The sequence below is a fragment of the Euprymna scolopes genome, chromosome 14 (assembly GCF_053919585.1).
Source record: "Euprymna scolopes isolate OS-2025 chromosome 14, ASM5391958v1, whole genome shotgun sequence".
NCBI classification, from domain to species: Eukaryota; Metazoa; Mollusca; class Cephalopoda; order Sepiida; family Sepiolidae; genus Euprymna; species Euprymna scolopes.
Window position 1 is genome coordinate 2,896,230 of NC_136495.1, and position 19,151 is coordinate 2,915,380.

Sequence of the window (19,151 nt, forward strand, 5' to 3'; positions counted from 1 at the left end):
AAAATTATGTTTTCTTTTTTATAAAATTATGTTTTCTTTTTTATAAAATTATGTTTTCTTTTTTATAACATTATGTTTTCTTTTTTATAAAATTATGTTTTCTTTTTTATAACATTATGTTTTCTTTTTTATAACATTATGTTTTCTTTTTTTATAAGATTATGTTTTCTTTTTTATAAAATTATGTTTTCTTTTTTATAAAATTATGCTTTCTTTTTTATAAAATTATGTTTTCTTTTTTATAACATTATGTTTTCTTTTTTATAAAATTATGTTTTCTTTTTTATAAAATTATGTTTTCTTTTTTATAACATTATGTTTTCTTTTTTATAAAATTATGTTTTCTTTTTTATAACATTATGTTTTCTTTTTTATAAAATTATGTTTTCTTTTTTATAACATTATGTTTTCTTTTTTATAAGATTATGTTTTCTTTTTTATAAGATTATGTTTTCTTTTTTATAACATTATGTTTTCTTTTTTATAAAATTATGTTTTCTTTTTTATAAAATTATGTTTTCTTTTTTATAAAATTATGTTTTCTTTTTTATAAAATTATGTTTTCTTTTTTATAACATCATGTTTTCTTTTTTATAACATTATGTTTTCTTTTTTATAAAATTATGTTTTTTTATAAGATTATGTTTTCTTTTTTATAAAATTATGTTTTCTTTTTTATAAGATTATGTTTTCTTTTTTATAAAATTATGTTTTCTTTTTTATAACATTATGTTTTCTTTTTTATAAAATTATGTTTTCTTTTTTATAAAATTATGTTTTTTTTTTTATAAAATCATGTTTTCTTTTTTATAAGATTATGTTTTCTTTTTTATAAAATTATGTTTTCTTTTTTATAACATTATGTTTTCTTTTTTATAAGATTATGTTTTCTTTTTTATAAAATTATGTTTTCTTTTTTATAAAATTATGTTTTCTTTTTTATAAGATTATGTTTTCTTTTTTATAAGATTATGTTTTCTTTTTTATAAAATTATGTTTTCTTTTTTTATAAGATTATGTTTTCTTTTTTATAAAATTATGTTTTCTTTTTTATAAGATTATGTTTTTTTTTATAACATTATGTTTTCTTTTTTATAAAATTCTGTTTTTTTATAAGATTATGTTTTCTTTTTTATAAAATTATGTTTTCTTTTTTATAAAATTATGTTTTCTTTTTTATAAAATTATGTTTTCTTTTTTATAAAATTATGTTTTCTTTTTTATAACATTATGTTTTCTTTTTTATAAGATTATGTTTTCTTTTTTATAAGATTATGTTTTCTTTTTTATAACATTATGTTTTCTTTTTTATAAAATTATGTTTTCTTTTTTATAAAATTATGTTTTCTTTTTTATAAAACTATGTTTTCTTTTTTATAAAATTATGTTTTCTTTTTTATAACATCATGTTTTCTTTTTATAACATTATGTTTTCTTTTTTATAAAATTATGTTTTTTTATAAGATTATGTTTTCTTTTTTATAAAATTATGTTTTCTTTTTTATAAGATTATGTTTTCTTTTTTATAAAATTATGTTTTCTTTTTTATAACATTATGTTTTCTTTTTTATAAAATTATGTTTTCTTTTTTATAAAATTATGTTTTCTTTTTTATAAGATTATGTTTTCTTTTTTATAAAATTATGTTTTCTTTTTTATAACATTATGTTTTCTTTTTTATAACATTATGTTTTCTTTTTTATAAAATTATGTTTTCTTTTTTATAAAATTATGTTTTCTTTTTTATAAGATTATGTTTTCTTTTTTATAAGATTATGTTTTCTTTTTTATAAAATTATGTTTTCTTTTTTATAAAATTATGTTTTCTTTTTTATAAGATTATGTTTTCTTTTTTATAAAATTATGTTTTCTTTTTTATAAAATTATGTTTTCTTTTTTATAAGATTATGTTTTCTTTTTTATAAGATTATGTTTTCTTTTTTATAAAATTATGTTTTATTTTTTATAAGATTATGTTTTCTTTTTTATAAGATTATGTTTTCTTTTTTATAAGATTATGTTTTCTTTTTATAAGATTATGTTTTCTTTTTTATAAGATTATGTTTTCTTTTTTATAAAATTATGTTTTCTTTTTTATAAAATTATGTTTTCTTTTTTATAACATTATGTTTTCTTTTTTATAAGATTATGTTTTCTTTTTTATAAGATTATGTTTTCTTTTTTATAAGATTATGTTTTCTTTTTTATAAGATTATGTTTTCTTTTTTATAACATTATGTTTTCTTTTTTATAAAATTATGTTTTCTTTTTTATAACATTATTTTTCTTTTTTATAAAATTATGCTTTCTTTTTTATAAAATTATGTTTTCTTTTTTATAACATTATTTTTCTTTTTTATAAAATTATGCTTTCTTTTTTATAAAATTATGTTTTCTTTTTTATAACATTATTTTTCTTTTTTATAAAATTATGCTTTCTTTTTTATAAAATTATGTTTTCTTTTTTATAACATTATTTTTCTTTTTTATAAAATTATGCTTTCTTTTTTATAAAATTATGTTTTCTTTTTTATAACATTATTTTTCTTTTTTATAACATTATGTTTTCTTTTTTATAAAATTATGCTTTCTTTTTTATAAAATTATGTTTTCTTTTTTATAAAATTATGTTTTCTTTTTTATAAAATTATGTTTTCTTTTTTATAAAATTATGTTTTCTTTTTTATAAAATTATGTTTTCTTTTTTATAAAATTATGTTTTCTTTTTTATAACATTATGTTTTCTTTTTTATAAGATTATGTTTTCTTTTTTATAAGATTATGTTTTCTTTTTTATAACATTATGTTTTCTTTTTTATAAAATTATGTTTTCTTTTTTATAAAATTATGATTTCTTTTTTATAAAATTATGTTTTCTTTTTTATAAAATTATGTTTTCTTTTTTATAACATCATGTTTTCTTTTTTATAACATTATGTTTTCTTTTTTATAAAATTATGTTTTTTTATAAGATTATGTTTTCTTTTTTATAAAATTATGTTTTCTTTTTTATAAGATTATGTTTTCTTTTTTATAAAATTATGTTTTCTTTTTTATAACATTATGTTTTCTTTTTTATAAAATTATGTTTTCTTTTTTATAAAATTATGTTTTCTTTTTTATAAGATTATGTTTTCTTTTTTATAAAATTATGTTTTCTTTTTTATAACATTATGTTTTCTTTTTTATAAAATTATGTTTTCTTTTTTATAAAATTATGTTTTCTTTTTTATAAAATTATGTTTTCTTTTTTATAAGATTATGTTTTCTTTTTTATAAAATTATGTTTTCTTTTTTATAACATTATGTTTTCTTTTTTATAAGATTATATTTTCTTTTTTATAAAATTATGTTTTCTTTTTTATAAAATTATGTTTTCTTTTTTATAAGATTATGTTTTCTTTTTTATAAGATTATGTTTTCTTTTTTATAAAATTATGTTTTCTTTTTTTATAAGATTATGTTTTCTTTTTTATAAAATTATGTTTTCTTTTTTATAAGATTATGTTTTTTTTTATAACATTATGTTTTCTTTTTTATAAAATTATGTTTTTTTATAAGATTATGTTTTCTTTTTTATAAAATTATGTTTTCTTTTTTATAAAATTATGTTTTCTTTTTTATAAAATTATGTTTTCTTTTTTATAAAATTATGTTTTCTTTTTTATAACATTATGTTTTCTTTTTTATAAGATTATGTTTTCTTTTTTATAAGATTATGTTTTCTTTTTTATAACATTATGTTTTCTTTTTTATAAAATTATGTTTTCTTTTTTATAAAATTATGTTTTCTTTTTTATAAAATTATGTTTTCTTTTTTATAAAATTATGTTTTCTTTTTTATAACATCATGTTTTCTTTTTTATAACATTATGTTTTCTTTTTTATAAAATTATGTTTTTTTATAAGATTATGTTTTCTTTTTTATAAAATTATGTTTTCTTTTTTATAAGATTATGTTTTCTTTTTTATAAAATTATGTTTTCTTTTTTATAACATTATGTTTTCTTTTTTATAAAATTATGTTTTCTTTTTTATAAAATTATGTTTTCTTTTTTATAAGATTATGTTTTCTTTTTTATAAAATTATGTTTTCTTTTTTATAACATTATGTTTTCTTTTTTATAAAATTATGTTTTCTTTTTTATAAAATTATGTTTTCTTTTTTATAAAATTATGTTTTCTTTTTTATAAGATTATGTTTTCTTTTTTATAAAATTATGTTTTCTTTTTTATAACATTATGTTTTCTTTTTTATAAGATTATGTTTTCTTTTTTATAAAATTATGTTTTCTTTTTTATAAAATTATGTTTTCTTTTTTATAAGATTATGTTTTCTTTTTTATAAGATTATGTTTTCTTTTTTATAAAATTATGTTTTCTTTTTTTATAAGATTATGTTTTCTTTTTTATAAAATTATGTTTTCTTTTTTATAAGATTATGTTTTTTTTTTTATAACATTATGTTTTCTTTTTTATAAAATTATGTTTTTTTATAAGATTATGTTTTCTTTTTTATAAAATTATGTTTTCTTTTTTATAAGATTATGTTTTCTTTTTTATAAAATTATGTTTTTTTATAAGATTATGTTTTCTTTTTTATAAAATTATGTTTTCTTTTTTATAAGATTATGTTTTCTTTTTTATAAAATTATGTTTTCTTTTTTATAAAATTATGTTTTCTTTTTGATAACATTATGTTTTCTTTTTTATAAAATTATGTTTTCTTTTTTATAACATTATGTTTTCTTTTTTATAAAATTATGCTTTTTTATAAGATTATGTTTTCTTTTTTATAAAATTATGTTTTCTTTTTTATAACATTATGTTTTCTTTTTTATAACATTATGCTTTTTTATAAAATTATGTTTTCTTTTTTATAAAATTATGTTTTCTTTTTTATAAAATTATGTTTTCTTTTTTATAAAATTATGTTTTCTTTTTTATAAGATTATGTTTTTTTTTTATAAAATTATGTTTTCTTTTTTATAAAATTATGTTTTCTTTTTTATAAAATTATGTTTTCTTTTTTATAAGATTATGTTTTCTTTTTTATAAAATTATGTTTTCTTTTTTATAACATTATGTTTTCTTTTTTATAAGATTATGTTTTCTTTTTTATAAAATTATGTTTTCTTTTTTATAAAATTATGTTTTCTTTTTTATAAAATTATGTTTTCTTTTTTATAAAATTATGTTTTCTTTTTTATAAAATTATGTTTTCTTTTTTATAAAATTATGTTTTCTTTTTTATAAAATTATGTTTTTTTTTTTATAAGATTATGTTTTCTTTTTTATAACATTATGTTTTCTTTTTTATAAAATTATGTTTTCTTTTTTATAAAATTATGTTTTCTTTTTTATAAAATTATGTTTTCTTTTTTATAAAATTATGTTTTCTTTTTTATAAAATTATGTTTTCTTTTTTATAAAATTATGTTTTCTTTTTTATAAAATTATGCTTTTTTATAAGATTATGTTTTCTTTTTTATAAAATTATGTTTTCTTTTTTATAAAATTATGTTTTCTTTTTTATAAAATTATGCTTTTTTATAAGATTATGTTTTCTTTTTTATAAAATTATGTTTTCTTTTTTATAAAATTATGTTTTATTTTTTATAAAATTATGCTTTTTTATAAGATTATGTTTTCTTTTTTATAAAATTATGTTTTCTTTTTTATAAAATTATGTTTTCTTTTTTATAAAATTATGCTTTTTTATAAGATTATGTTTTCTTTTTTATAAAATTATGTTTTCTTTTTTATAAAATTATGTTTTCTTTTTTATAAAATTATGCTTTTTTATAAGATTATGTTTTCTTTTTTATAAAATTATGTTTTCTTTTTTATAAAATTATGTTTTCTTTTTTATAGATTATGTTTTCTTTTTTATAAAATTATGCTTTTTTATAAGATTATGTTTTCTTTTTTATAAAATTATGTTTTCTTTTTTATAAAATTATGTTTTCTTTTTTATAAAATTATGCTTTTTTATAAGATTATGTTTTCTTTTTTATAAAATTATGTTTTCTTTTTTATAAAATTATGTTTTCTTTTTTATAAAATTATGCTTTTTTATAAGATTATGTTTTCTTTTTTATAAAATTATGTTTTCTTTTTTATAAAATTATGTTTTCTTTTTTATAAAATTATGCTTTTTTATAAGATTATGTTTTCTTTTTTATAAAATTATGTTTTCTTTTTTATAAAATTATGTTTTCTTTTTTATAAAATTATGCTTTTTTATAAGATTATGTGTTCTTTTTTATAAAATTATGTTTTCTTTTTTATAAAATTATGTTTTCTTTTTTATAAAATTATGCTTTTTTATAAGATTATGTTTTCTTTTTTATAAAATTATGTTTTCTTTTTTATAAAATTATGTTTTCTTTTTTATAAAATTATGTTTTCTTTTTTATAAAATTATGCTTTTTTATAACATTATGTTTTCTTTTTTATAAAATTATGTTTTCTTTTTTATAAAATTATGTTTTCTTTTTTATAAAATTATGTTTTCTTTTTTATAAAATTATGCTTTTTTATAAGATTATGTTTTCTTTTTTATAAAATTATGTTTTCTTTTTTATAAAATTATGTTTTCTTTTTTATAAAATTATGCTTTTTTATAAGATTATGTTTTCTTTTTTATAAAATTATGTTTTCTTTTTTATAAAATTATGTTTTCTTTTTTATAAAATTATGTTTTCTTTTTTATAAAATTATGTTTTCTTTTTTATAAAATTATGCTTTTTTATAACATTATGTTTTCTTTTTTATAAAATTATGTTTTCTTTTTTATAAAATTATGTTTTCTTTTTTATAACATTATGTTTTCTTTTTTATAAAATTATGTTTTCTTTTTTATAAAATTATGCTTTTTTATAAGATTATGTTTTCTTTTTTATAAAATTATGTTTTCTTTTTTATAAAATTATGTTTTCTTTTTTATAAAATTATGTTTTCTTTTTTATAAAATTATGTTTTCTTTTTTATAAAATTATGCTTTTTTATAAGATTATGTTTTCTTTTTTATAAAATTATGTTTTCTTTTTTATAAAATTATGTTTTCTTTTTTATAACATTATGTTTTCTTTTTTATAAAATTATGTTTTCTTTTTTATAAAATTATGCTTTTTTATAACATTATGTTTTCTTTTTTATAAAATTATGTTTTCTTTTTTATAAAATTATGTTTTCTTTTTTATAACATTATGTTTTCTTTTTTATAAAATTATGTTTTCTTTTTTATAAAATTATGTTTTCTTTTTTATAACATTATGTTTTCTTTTTTATAACATTATGTTTTCTTTTTTATAAAATTATGTTTTCTTTTTTATAACATTATGTTTTCTTTTTTATAAAATTATGTTTTCTTTTTTATAAAATTATGTTTTCTTTTTTATAACATTATGATTTCTTTTTTATAACATTATGTTTTCTTTTTTATAAAATTATGTTTTCTTTTTTATAACATTATGTTTTCTTTTTTATAACATTATGTTTTCTTTTTTATAACATTATGTTTTCTTTTTTATAAAATTATGTTTTCTTTTTTATAACATTATGTTTTCTTTTTTATAACATTATGTTTTCTTTTTTATAAAATTATGTTTTCTTTTTTATAACATTATGTTTTCTTTTTTATAACATTATGTTTTCTTTTTTATAACATTATGTTTTCTTTTTTATAAAATTATGTTTTCTTTTTTATAACATTATGTTTTCTTTTTTATAACATTATGTTTTCTTTTTTATAAAATTATGTTTTCTTTTTTATAAGATTATGTTTTCTTTTTTATAACATTATGTTTTCTTTTTTATAACATTATGTTTTCTTTTTTATAAAATTATGTTTTCTTTTTTATAAAATTATGTTTTCTTTTTTATAACATTATGTTTTCTTTTTTATAACATTATGTTTTCTTTTTTATAAAATTATGTTTTCTTTTTTATAACATTATGTTTTCTTTTTTATAACATTATGTTTTCTTTTTTATAAAATTATGTTTTCTTTTTTATAACATTATGTTTTCTTTTTTATAACATTATGTTTTCTTTTTTATAACATTATGTTTTCTTTTTTATAAAATTATGTTTTCTTTTTTATAACATTATGTTTTCTTTTTTATAACATTATGTTTTCTTTTTTATAACATTATGTTTTCTTTTTTATAAAATTATGTTTTCTTTTTTATAACATTATGTTTTCTTTTTTATAACATTATGTTTTCTTTTTTATAAAATTATGTTTTCTTTTTTATAAGATTATGTTTTCTTTTTTATAACATTATGTTTTCTTTTTTATAACATTATGTTTTCTTTTTTATAACATTATGTTTTCTTTTTTATAAAATTATGTTTTCTTTTTTATAACATTATGTTTTCTTTTTTATAACATTATGTTTTCTTTTTTATAACATTATGTTTTCTTTTTTATAAAATTATGTTTTCTTTTTTATAACATTATGTTTTCTTTTTTATAACATTATGTTTTCTTTTTTATAACATTATGTTTTCTTTTTTATAAAATTATGTTTTCTTTTTTATAAAATTATGTTTTCTTTTTTATAACATTATGTTTTCTTTTTTATAAAATTATGTTTTCTTTTTTATAAAATTATGTTTTCTTTTTTTATAAAATTATGTTTTTTTTTATATAAAATTATGCCTTTTTATAAGATTATGTTTTCTTTTTTATAAAATTACTTTTTCTTTTTTATAAAATTATGCTTTTTTATAAAATTATACTTTTTTATAAAATTATACTTTTTTATAAAATTATACTTTTTTATAAAATTATGTTTTCTTTTTTTATAAAATTATACTTTTTTATAAAATTATACTTTTTTATAAAATTATACTTTTTTATAAAATTATGTTTTCTTTTTTTATAAAATTATACTTTTTTATAAAATTATACTTTTTTATAAAATTATACTTTTTTATAAAATTATGCTTTATTTTTTATAAGATTATGTTTTCTTTTTTATAAAATTATGCTTCATTTTTTATAAAATTATGCTTTATTTTTTATAAAATTATGCTTTATTTTTTTTATAAAATTATGCTTTATTTTTTATAAAATTATGCTTTATTTTTTTTATAAAATTATGCTTTATTTTTTATAAAATTATGCTTTATTTTTTATAAAATTATGCTTTCATTTTTATAAGATTATGTTTTCTTTTTTATAAAATTATTTTTTCTTTTTTATAAAATTATGCTTTCTTTTTTATAAAATAATGGTTACTTTGTTATGAGATTATGTTTCTTTGTTTATAAAATTATTTTTTTTATAAATTTGTACTTTTTTATAGAATCATATTTTCTTTTTTTATAAAATTATACATTCTTTTTTATAAAATTATGGTTTCTTTTTATAGAATTTGACTTTCTTTTTATAAAATGTTACTTTCTCTTTTATAAAATTATGCTTTCTTTTTTATAAGATTATGCTTTCTTTTTTATAAAATTATGTTTTCTTTTTTTATAAAATTATTTTTTTTTTATAAAATTATGCTTTCTTTTTATGAGATTATAGTTTCTTTTTAATAAAATTATTTTTTCTTTTTTATAAAATTATGCTTTCTTTTTTATAAAATTATGTTTTCTTGTTTTATAAAATTATACTTTTTTTATAAAATTATGCTTTCTTTTTATGAGATTATATTTTCTTTTTTATAAAATTATTTTTTCTTTTTTATAAAATTATGCTTTCTTTTTTATAAACTTATGCTTTCTTTTTATGAGATTATATTTTCTTTTTTTATAAAATTATTTTTTTTATAAAATTGTACTTTCTTTTTATAGAATCATAGTTTCTATTTTATAAAATTATACATTCTTTTTTTTTATAAAATTATACTTTTTTTTATAAAATTATACTTTCTTTTTATAAAATTTTATTTTCTTTTTTATAAAATTATGTTTTTGTTTTTATAAAATTATGCTTTCTTTTTTTTATAAAATTATATTTTCTTTTTTATAAAATTATACTTTTTTTTATAAAATTATACATTCTTTTTATAAAATTATGTTTTCTTTTTTATAAAATTATGTTTTCTTTTTTATAAAATTATGTTTTCTTTTTTATAAAATTATACTTTCTGTTTTATAAGATAATGTTTTCTTTTTTATTAGATTTATTTTTATTATAAAATTATGCTTTTTTTATAAAATTATACTTTCTGTTTTATAAAATTATGTTTTCTCTTTTATAAAATTATGCTTTCTTTTTTATAAAATTATACTTTATTTTAGCTATAAAATTATGCCTTTTTTATAAGATCCTACTTTCTTTTCCTTTTATAAAATTATACTTTTTTATAAAATTTTCCTATCGTTCTTATAAAATTATACTTTCTTATTTTTATAAAATCATACTTTCTGTTTTATAAAATTATAATTTCTGTTTTATAAAATTATGTTTTCTTTTTTATAAAATTATGTTTTCTTTTTTTATAAAATTATGATGTTTATTAATATAATTATGCTTTCTTTTTTATAAAATTATAATTTATTTTAGTTATAAAATTATGCCTTTTTTATAAGATCCTACTTTCTTTTCCTGTTATAAAATGACTAGCATTTAAGCCCGGCGTTGCCCGGGTGTTTGAAGGTGTATGCTGAGCAAAAAAAAAAAGAGTAATTTTCTTTTTAATTTGACCCCTATTATGACCCCTTAAAATTTATAGTTTCTGGCTCAAATCACTTTATTAAGTTAGATCCAGGTTCAAGGAACCTAAATCTAAAATTTCAAGTGTCTAGACCAAAAATTGTCGGAGGAGTTTGGTAGAGTTCTTAAAGGTCAAATCGTTGAAATTTGACCCCTTAACAGCCAAATTTCTGGCTGACACCCGTCACATCGATTTTCCCAAATCTCAGTACCCGGTATTTTAAATTTCGAGTCTATAGACTAAAAATTGACAGAGTTATTGCGTAGGGAAATGTACACAGACAGACAGACAGACAGACAGACAGACACGTTCACTTTTATAGATATATAGATAGATAGATAGACCGATAGATGAAACAAAAATATATACGTATACATAAATATATATGGAAACGATTTTGTGTTCATTGTAAGCTTTTTACGCAAATATTTCTCAAGTATAAATCATGTAGAATATCTGCATGGATATAATTACCCGTAATAGTTAACTGAAGGTGATCACCCTATAAGAAAACTGAAAAAACTAATAGGAATTAATTAAAAATGAATGTTTAAAAGAATATGCAAATTAGTTAGATCTTTTGCTAATGAATGCAATTCGAAAACTCATATATAACAAAATTGTATTTTCTTTTTAAATAAATAGAAAAATAAGGTTTTTAATATGAATATCACTACACACCAAAGGAATACGGAATTATAGGTATATATATACTTTTTTTAATAAAATTATGCTATCGTTCTTATAAAATTATACTTTCTTATTTTTATAAAATCATACTTTCTTTTTGTTTTTATTAAATTATGCGTTATCTTTTATAATATTATACTTTCTCTTTTTATAAAATTATACTTTCTCTTTTTATAAAATTATACCTTCTCTTTTTATAAAATCATATTACTTTTTTTTATAAAATTATGCGTTCATTTTTATAAAATTATACTTTCTTTTTATAAGTTATGCATTCTTTTTTATAACATTATGCGTTTTTTTTAATAAAAGTATGCGTTCTTATTCTTTTTTATAAAATCATACAGTCTTCTAAAAAGCAAAAGAAAAATTGTCATGCGTAAGATTTTGATACACAAAACTTGATGTAAACAAAGTCGGAGAAATTTGGACGCAAATGACGAAAGCTCTTTTATAAAACCTTCAATCAGACTTCAGAGGAACTTTTCATAAAATATGCCATAACAAATAGCATGAAAAATCCTTTTCGCTTTCAGATCATGCAGTAATTGTAGCAGCTTCATTATAAAGACAGTTCGAACAACAAAAATAACCATTGATACCTACCAAAGCTTATGCCGTGCACTTTTGTTTGATGACGTTTTTATGTAAACTTTTGATTGGTTCAGTTAGTTTCGGCCGAGCCAATCAGACACGATTAGTTCGAATGGGCGAAAGACGACAAAGGCAAAACGAACGCGATCAAAAGCCGATTGATACCATACAGACAGATTAGACTACTAATGAAGTTCACGAAAACGAATAGCTGCACGCCTAAGAAAAGCAAAATACTGTGCGTGTGACAAACAGCAGATAGGTTTACAAATTCAGTTATCCCCTCGCAGCTTGATACTTAACAAATATCTCACACTTAAAACTAGGATGATTTGGGAGTGTTTCTTTTCTATATCAGTTCGCCAACATGAGATGAGAATTACTCTCAATCGATAATACGTTTTAGACGTTAAATAAACGATTGCATGTTGCTTTCAACATTCATCGAGTACACTGGAAAATTATAAAGTATCATTTGTGTTTACCTGCATATCTATAAAAATGAGAATGTGTGTGTGTGAGGGCACTTCTCAGCTCAACGAAATTTTGATCTACAGAGCAAAAATTTAGTATATAGGATATTCAGACAAGCGAAGAACTTTTTAATCGGTTTTGATCGAGAAAAAGACTGCTATAGGATAACAATTGAAATATTGGTACGTAGGAGTCATCCAATTTTTGTCTGCTTGCTGTTTCACGAATGCGCATGCGCGAAAAGTTCACATTACATATTACTTATATCAAGAATAAATAGTTCGAAAATACCTTTTACACGTCATGTCACGCTGGTCTAATAGTTATCGTACTTGATTAACTGTCTTTATGTTTCGGTTTAAATCTCAGCTGGAGTATTTTTCTTTTTTTATTTACAAGAAGTGAACGGTTTAGAAAAAACATAATACTCGCATACACATGCCTCAATTTCTGAATGAATTAAAATATAATATTTATGCGTATTTTACGACGGGGCAACGCCGAGTGGCCTGCTAGTATTTATATATGAATAAATGTGAGTTTATAACGTTGTCTTTTCCTATATAGATAAACTCTGTAAGATACTTGATAATATATGCCATGGTTGTGGGATTGAGTTATATATGGAAATATTTTAAATTGTTTTAATTAACCGTAATTCATAATTAACTGAACAATCCAAACATTGCTCTCTAAACTATCGTTGTATTTTTTATTACATAAAAACTTTACACGATTGGATCTGGTATTAACTCATCTAGATTATATTACACACATTTTACCAGTGATAGACAACAGTGATAAGGTTCGTGTATTACATTTTACACAAATTATCTTGAAATAAATTTTTTGCTGCTAAAATTGTGAACCTTTCCATGAAATAAACTGTTTTATGTATATGTCCGTGTAATTGAATGTTATACCGGCCTTTCTATGCATAAGAGAAATTACACCGGTTCTCACTATATATATATATATATATATATATATATATATATATATATATATATATATAACTACTTCATTTGTTCACATAAATTTAATATACGAAAGTATAGATTTATGCGTAAACTTTAAGTATTTACTTCAAAAGTGCTCAATACGTAGGTAGAGCTAGTTAGTAATTTATAAAATATATATGGCGATTAAGCTACACTGAATATTCTGCGTTTCATCCAACTATAGGATTCGTCAGGCTTATGCGCGAATTCTGTGGTTGCTTCTTGTTTTTATATATGTTGAGGATTTCTAGTTGGCCAATCAGCTTTTTAGTATCCACCGCGCCCCTTCCAATCAGCCAATGGGCATGAATTTTATCAAACAAAGGATCTGTTTTAGAACTAGGTTAGTGGTTTTAGGTAGACGTTCTCCTTTTTTTTTACATATAAATATACCTATGTGTACACACATACATGCACATATATACATATATATATACATATATGTGTGTGATCGTTTATGTATATTCATGTTTATTTAATTTATTTATTTGTTTGTTTTCTATTGTTATTGTTAGTTTTAAAGCTATTTTGTATCGCTATCCTAGAGTAAGTTTTATTTTGTGAACACAGTTGTTTGCTATTTCCCGCCTACAGTTTAATAGATTTTGAGGTTCTTTAAAGTACAGGATAGAAAATTTTTCATGAAGGCATAATTTACATGGGTCGTCTAAATGTCTGCATGTGGTAGCTTGTCTCATTATTTTCCATTCGACTACCGGCGAATGTCCGCTTTCTTTGAGTTCCCAGTATTTATTCGCTAGTTAATTCGTTAGTTAACAAACGAAATGCATTAACATCACATGTACAAAGGTAGGAATACGGTAGTGGAGTACTGTCGCTCCATCTCCCCGGTGTAGACATTACTGGCACTATATATATATATATACTGGCACTATACATACATATATATATATATATATGTATATATATATATATATATATATATATATATATATATATATATATACTAGCAATATATATATATACTAGCACTATATATATACATATATATATATAGTGCTAGTATATATAGTGCCAGTATATATATATGTATATATATATATATATATATATATATATATATATATATATATATATAGTGCCAGACTATATATAGTGCCAGTAATGTCTACACCGGGGAGATGGAGCGACAGTACTCCACTGCCGTATTCCTACCTTTGTACATGTGATGTTAATACATTTCGTTTGTTAAACCAACCTCAACTTGATTTTCTTCTTTTAATATTGTGTTACGACACAACATTAAATGTCTATCTACCGACTGCTATAGTGCTGTTTTCTCTACTGGGATATTAATTTATGATCAATTACCAAATACCGGCCTGATTGCGTAAACACGTTTAAAAAAACGTGGATAGGAATAATACCATTTAAATGTTACTGAAGTTATATTTATACACAATGTATATGTTATTCATATAATTTAAACATTTCCTAATTCTTCGTTGTATTATATTAAAAAATTAAAATTCATTTTATTTTATTTCTCCAGTATATATAACGAATTCGTTTATGGAATTCCATATGAATAAGAAGAAAAAAAGAAACTATCTTTTTTCAATAAATTAAACGCAATATAGTTTAACTCCATTCCACCAACTGATATTATTTATTATGATATAAAATCCATTTTTTATTTTATTTCGATGTCAGAGACGTGGAGATCAAATAGTTGCTCCATTTACTGATTGAGAGATTTTTAACAAAATTTAGAGTGTTTACGAACTCAGATCTTGAACGTCGGAACTGCAATAAATCACAGCTGAGGGAAAGAAGACATTCAATGTATATTAGATGTTGGATTAAGCATTTTCGCTGGGTTGCTTTTTGAACAGCTTTCTACTGGTCAATATTCTGACAAATATGAATTCCAATTTGGTAATAAAAATTCAAAGTGTGATCGCAGCATATTGGCATACAATTTTTAATAGACGTCCAAAGAGCGGCTAGCAAAATTTGGCTGGCCGATTTCGATGTACCTTCGGCCTGTGATATATCTGTAAATATTATAATACAGAAAGGATGGTCTTTTATATTGGTCAATAATAATTACATACATTGCCCTTTTGTCTGCATCTCATCTATTTCCTATACTCACGATAATCACGAATTTATTTTATGCTGTCAGCCCATTTCATTTATACTTTCTAATGCGTCGGCTCTTATCTATCATTCTTTTCTCTTTCAATTCTGCGCGCTTATATTTGTTTCTAGTGCAATGCAAGCTCCTAGTAAATTTTCAACTCGAGAACATCAAATTCAGTTCTGCTAACCTTTCATCTATCGTCATTTTCTAGTTGATCTCAACTTACTAAAATATATACTAGTAGAGCTACCATGTTCGATATCGTACAATCGTTTACCCGGGATACATTTCGAAGTTAATTTGAAATTACCAACAGATGCTCAATTGGCGACAGATATAAAACAAAGTTTGGTTTGTATATAATAGAGTGCTAGGCTGATATAACAGCTTACTAGATTAATACACCGTGATAGGAAATTACTTACGCCTGAAAGTATAAGGTACCTCTACAAGGCCACTAATCACCTATGTATGGAGTATTATTGTTACATTTGCGCTGGTGCATCTGCAACTAGTTTTTCACTCCTGAACAGGGTTCAAAAGAAGTCGCCAACTTAATAAGTCCCGAATTCTCAGCAAGGTTTCAACCTCTGTCCCATCGTCGAAATATTGCATCTCTTTGCCTGTTTTACAAGTATTTTAATGGTAGATGCTTTGACTAACTACAAGACGTAAATATCCCCGAAAAACCGAAAAGCAGCAAAATCCCACCCCTATACAGTAGAGATTCTCAGATGACATAAAGCCGTCTACTCTAATTGTTTTCCCCTAGGACTGCTAAACTTTGGAACTCCCTTCCGGGTTCCTAATTTCCCTGTTGTAATGACATGCAGAGGTTCAAGTGTAATGTAAACAAACATTTATCCGCTAAACCCTATACATAGTATCCCTGCAAATTATATGGCAGATAGTGTTCCCCTACATCAAAGCTGCACTGCCTTGTTTGGGATGAAAATGCAATACAAAATACACGGGACACTGTGTTTTTATTAAAAGATGATTACAAATAAAAGTTCGGGAGTTTCTTGATTAAAAAGAACTGACTGGCGTTTGAGGAGACGATTGCATTGCTCTAAAAAATAAACAAAAATATAACAATATTTGTTAAAAAAATAACAGCAACTTACCTCCCCTCGGTTTATAATAAAGAAACTATCGCCGTAAGCGTCTTCTCGAATGATATATTCTCCACCACGGAAAAAATCCTGCAATAGACAAATTCTTAAAGTAATCAAACAATAAATGAAAATTAAATAAGTAAATAAATAAAAAGAAACAGAAAAATTGAACACAGAAGTTAATCGTAAAAATGAAAATAAGTATTTCAAATTTGTTTTAACTAGAAAAGCGGCCTGTTGTTACTCTTTAAAAGATAGGAACACATTCGCAGTAAGACAGTAACGTAGACACATTGTTATTTTGTAAACTTTATCTTTGAGTAAAACAACCACGTAACCGCCCCCAAAAGTTAATAAAAAATTAAACTTAAACATAAATGATGTAATTGCATATATTCGACTTGAGACGGATATTCTGTTATTGCACACACATACACATGCGCACACACACATATATATATATATATAACATAGAAAAATGCGAGCATGAAATGTAATATGGTTAAGATTAAACTTAGAAAAGTAAAAGGACTAGTTGTAAAACCTGGAAGAAAAAGGTAAGATATTCTATTAAAAATATAATAAATTGATAACCTTAAATACTGCAGCATTAAGAATTTCTACATAGCGTTAAATTGAATTTAAATATCTTAATTCTGTAATATTTTAAGTTATAAATTTATTATATTTTTTACTAGAATATCTTGTCTTTTCCGTTTCCAGTTTTAACAACTAGTTCTTTTACTTTTATAAGTTTCGTATCAGTTTTCATGCTCACATTTTTTCTATGTATGTTTTTCCAGGCTTTGCTTTGAAACAATATTTTTTGTGGGGGTTAAGTATGATACGCATTGTCAACAATCTATAAAAGAATTATTACCAACTTCTTAAATTGACTAAATAAAAAATAAAATAAAAGACAGAATTAAGTAAATAAACAGAAAAAAGGTACAAAACAGAGAGAAACAGAACGAACGGACGACGTCGTAAGCAAAATATTATCAGTCCTTGCACGGTAAGAGCATCACTTTTGTTAATTTCCTCTATATGACACAAATGGCATGCAAGCGACATTTCCGCTATGATTTTTTAATGTGTTGACGACAAAAATGTTGCTAGGGTAACCAAAATCCAATCAGAAAAATCGTTTCTAAAACATCACTATCATTCAATTATAGTTCACCTTTTAATTATACCAATCCTTAATTCATGAAGTTCAATGTAATTACAGAGCACATAACAAACAAATGACAACCTTCTAAATTTCATGATGTTTAAACTCTGACATTTATTTTTACATAGGAGTCATCACTTACCAAGACCCGGAGGCCACTCGAGGATAGGGATTATTGAGTGTACAGCAATCAATGAGATAATATCGTAGTAATCGTTAGCAATGGAGATTTGACCAATTGGATTACTAACGGGGGCGGTTTATCAGGGATTTGTTTATGTTCGATTTGAAGACATCCAAGTTGTAGTTAGCAGGGAAAAAGTCAAACGGAAGAGAGTTCCACAAACGTGCAGTTCTAAGAAAGAGGCTTTGTTCACGGAATCTACGTTTTGATTTAGGCACAGATAAAGAGTAGGGAAAGTTATTTACAGTGGTTTCAGCTTAACGGGTGTTTTTCGAGAAAGATTGGCGAACGGGACCAGATATTGGAGCTCAGGCGAGCACTTGCTATGGAAAAAACGATAAAACAAAGACATACTCGCAACGTCTCTTTTGTGGGAGAGAGGTTGAAGGGAAGAGAAAAGGTCATCCTCCACTGAGCTACGAAGTCAATTTTGTACTCTGTCAAGGCAGAATAAGCGGTTTTTAGCAGCTCCTGTGATGTGATGTGGCAGCAGTATTCCATCCTTGGACGTACTTGGCTTTTATCAGCAATGAGATATCTACTGGAGCGTTAGAAAGATCCCGCTATTTTTCCAGCGACCTTGACAACAGATTTGATGTACGTATTCCATTTCAGATCAGGAGTAAAGGTTACTCCCAGAAGCTTGTCAAAACGTGGAACCTCCCCAAAACGAGACTGATCCATTTCAATTGATGCCAAATGGGGATCAGAACGTTGATGATGTAAAGATAGAAGCTTTGTTTTACATGCATTAAAAGTTACCAGCCACCTCTTCCCCTAATTGTACCACGCGCTCAACATCATAGGAAAGAGTATCAGAGAGAACTTTGACATTTACAGCTTTTATAGTGTCATCACCATAAATGTCAACGAATGATTTAAATATGTGTTCTGGGAAATCATTGATGTAGATCAGGAAGTGAGTTGGGCTCAGAATGGACCCCCTGAGGGACTCCAGCATTAATAATGTAGGCTTCTGATTTCTGCCCATTCCCCACTACTCTTATGAGCCCATCAGAGAGAAATGATTTAATGATTAAGAAAACATTTCCAGGTGTACCGTAGCTGGAAATCCTGTGAAATAGGTCTTTATGTCATACCTTATCATTGATATGTCAAAAGCAACTTCCCTA

General features: G+C 20.6%; 1 protein-coding gene across 1 annotated transcript in view; it reads right to left on the bottom strand.

The window, feature by feature from the left end:
- LOC145292845 (cGMP-dependent protein kinase 1-like) overlaps nucleotides 1-19,151 on the bottom strand; it is a 736,944-nt gene that overhangs the window by 148,134 nt on the left and 569,659 nt on the right. The window contains exon 6 of the mRNA XM_080138892.1: nucleotides 16,670-16,747. Coding sequence (XP_079995018.1) covers nucleotides 16,670-16,747 — 78 coding nt within the window. The remainder of the gene's footprint in view (nucleotides 1-16,669; nucleotides 16,748-19,151) is intronic.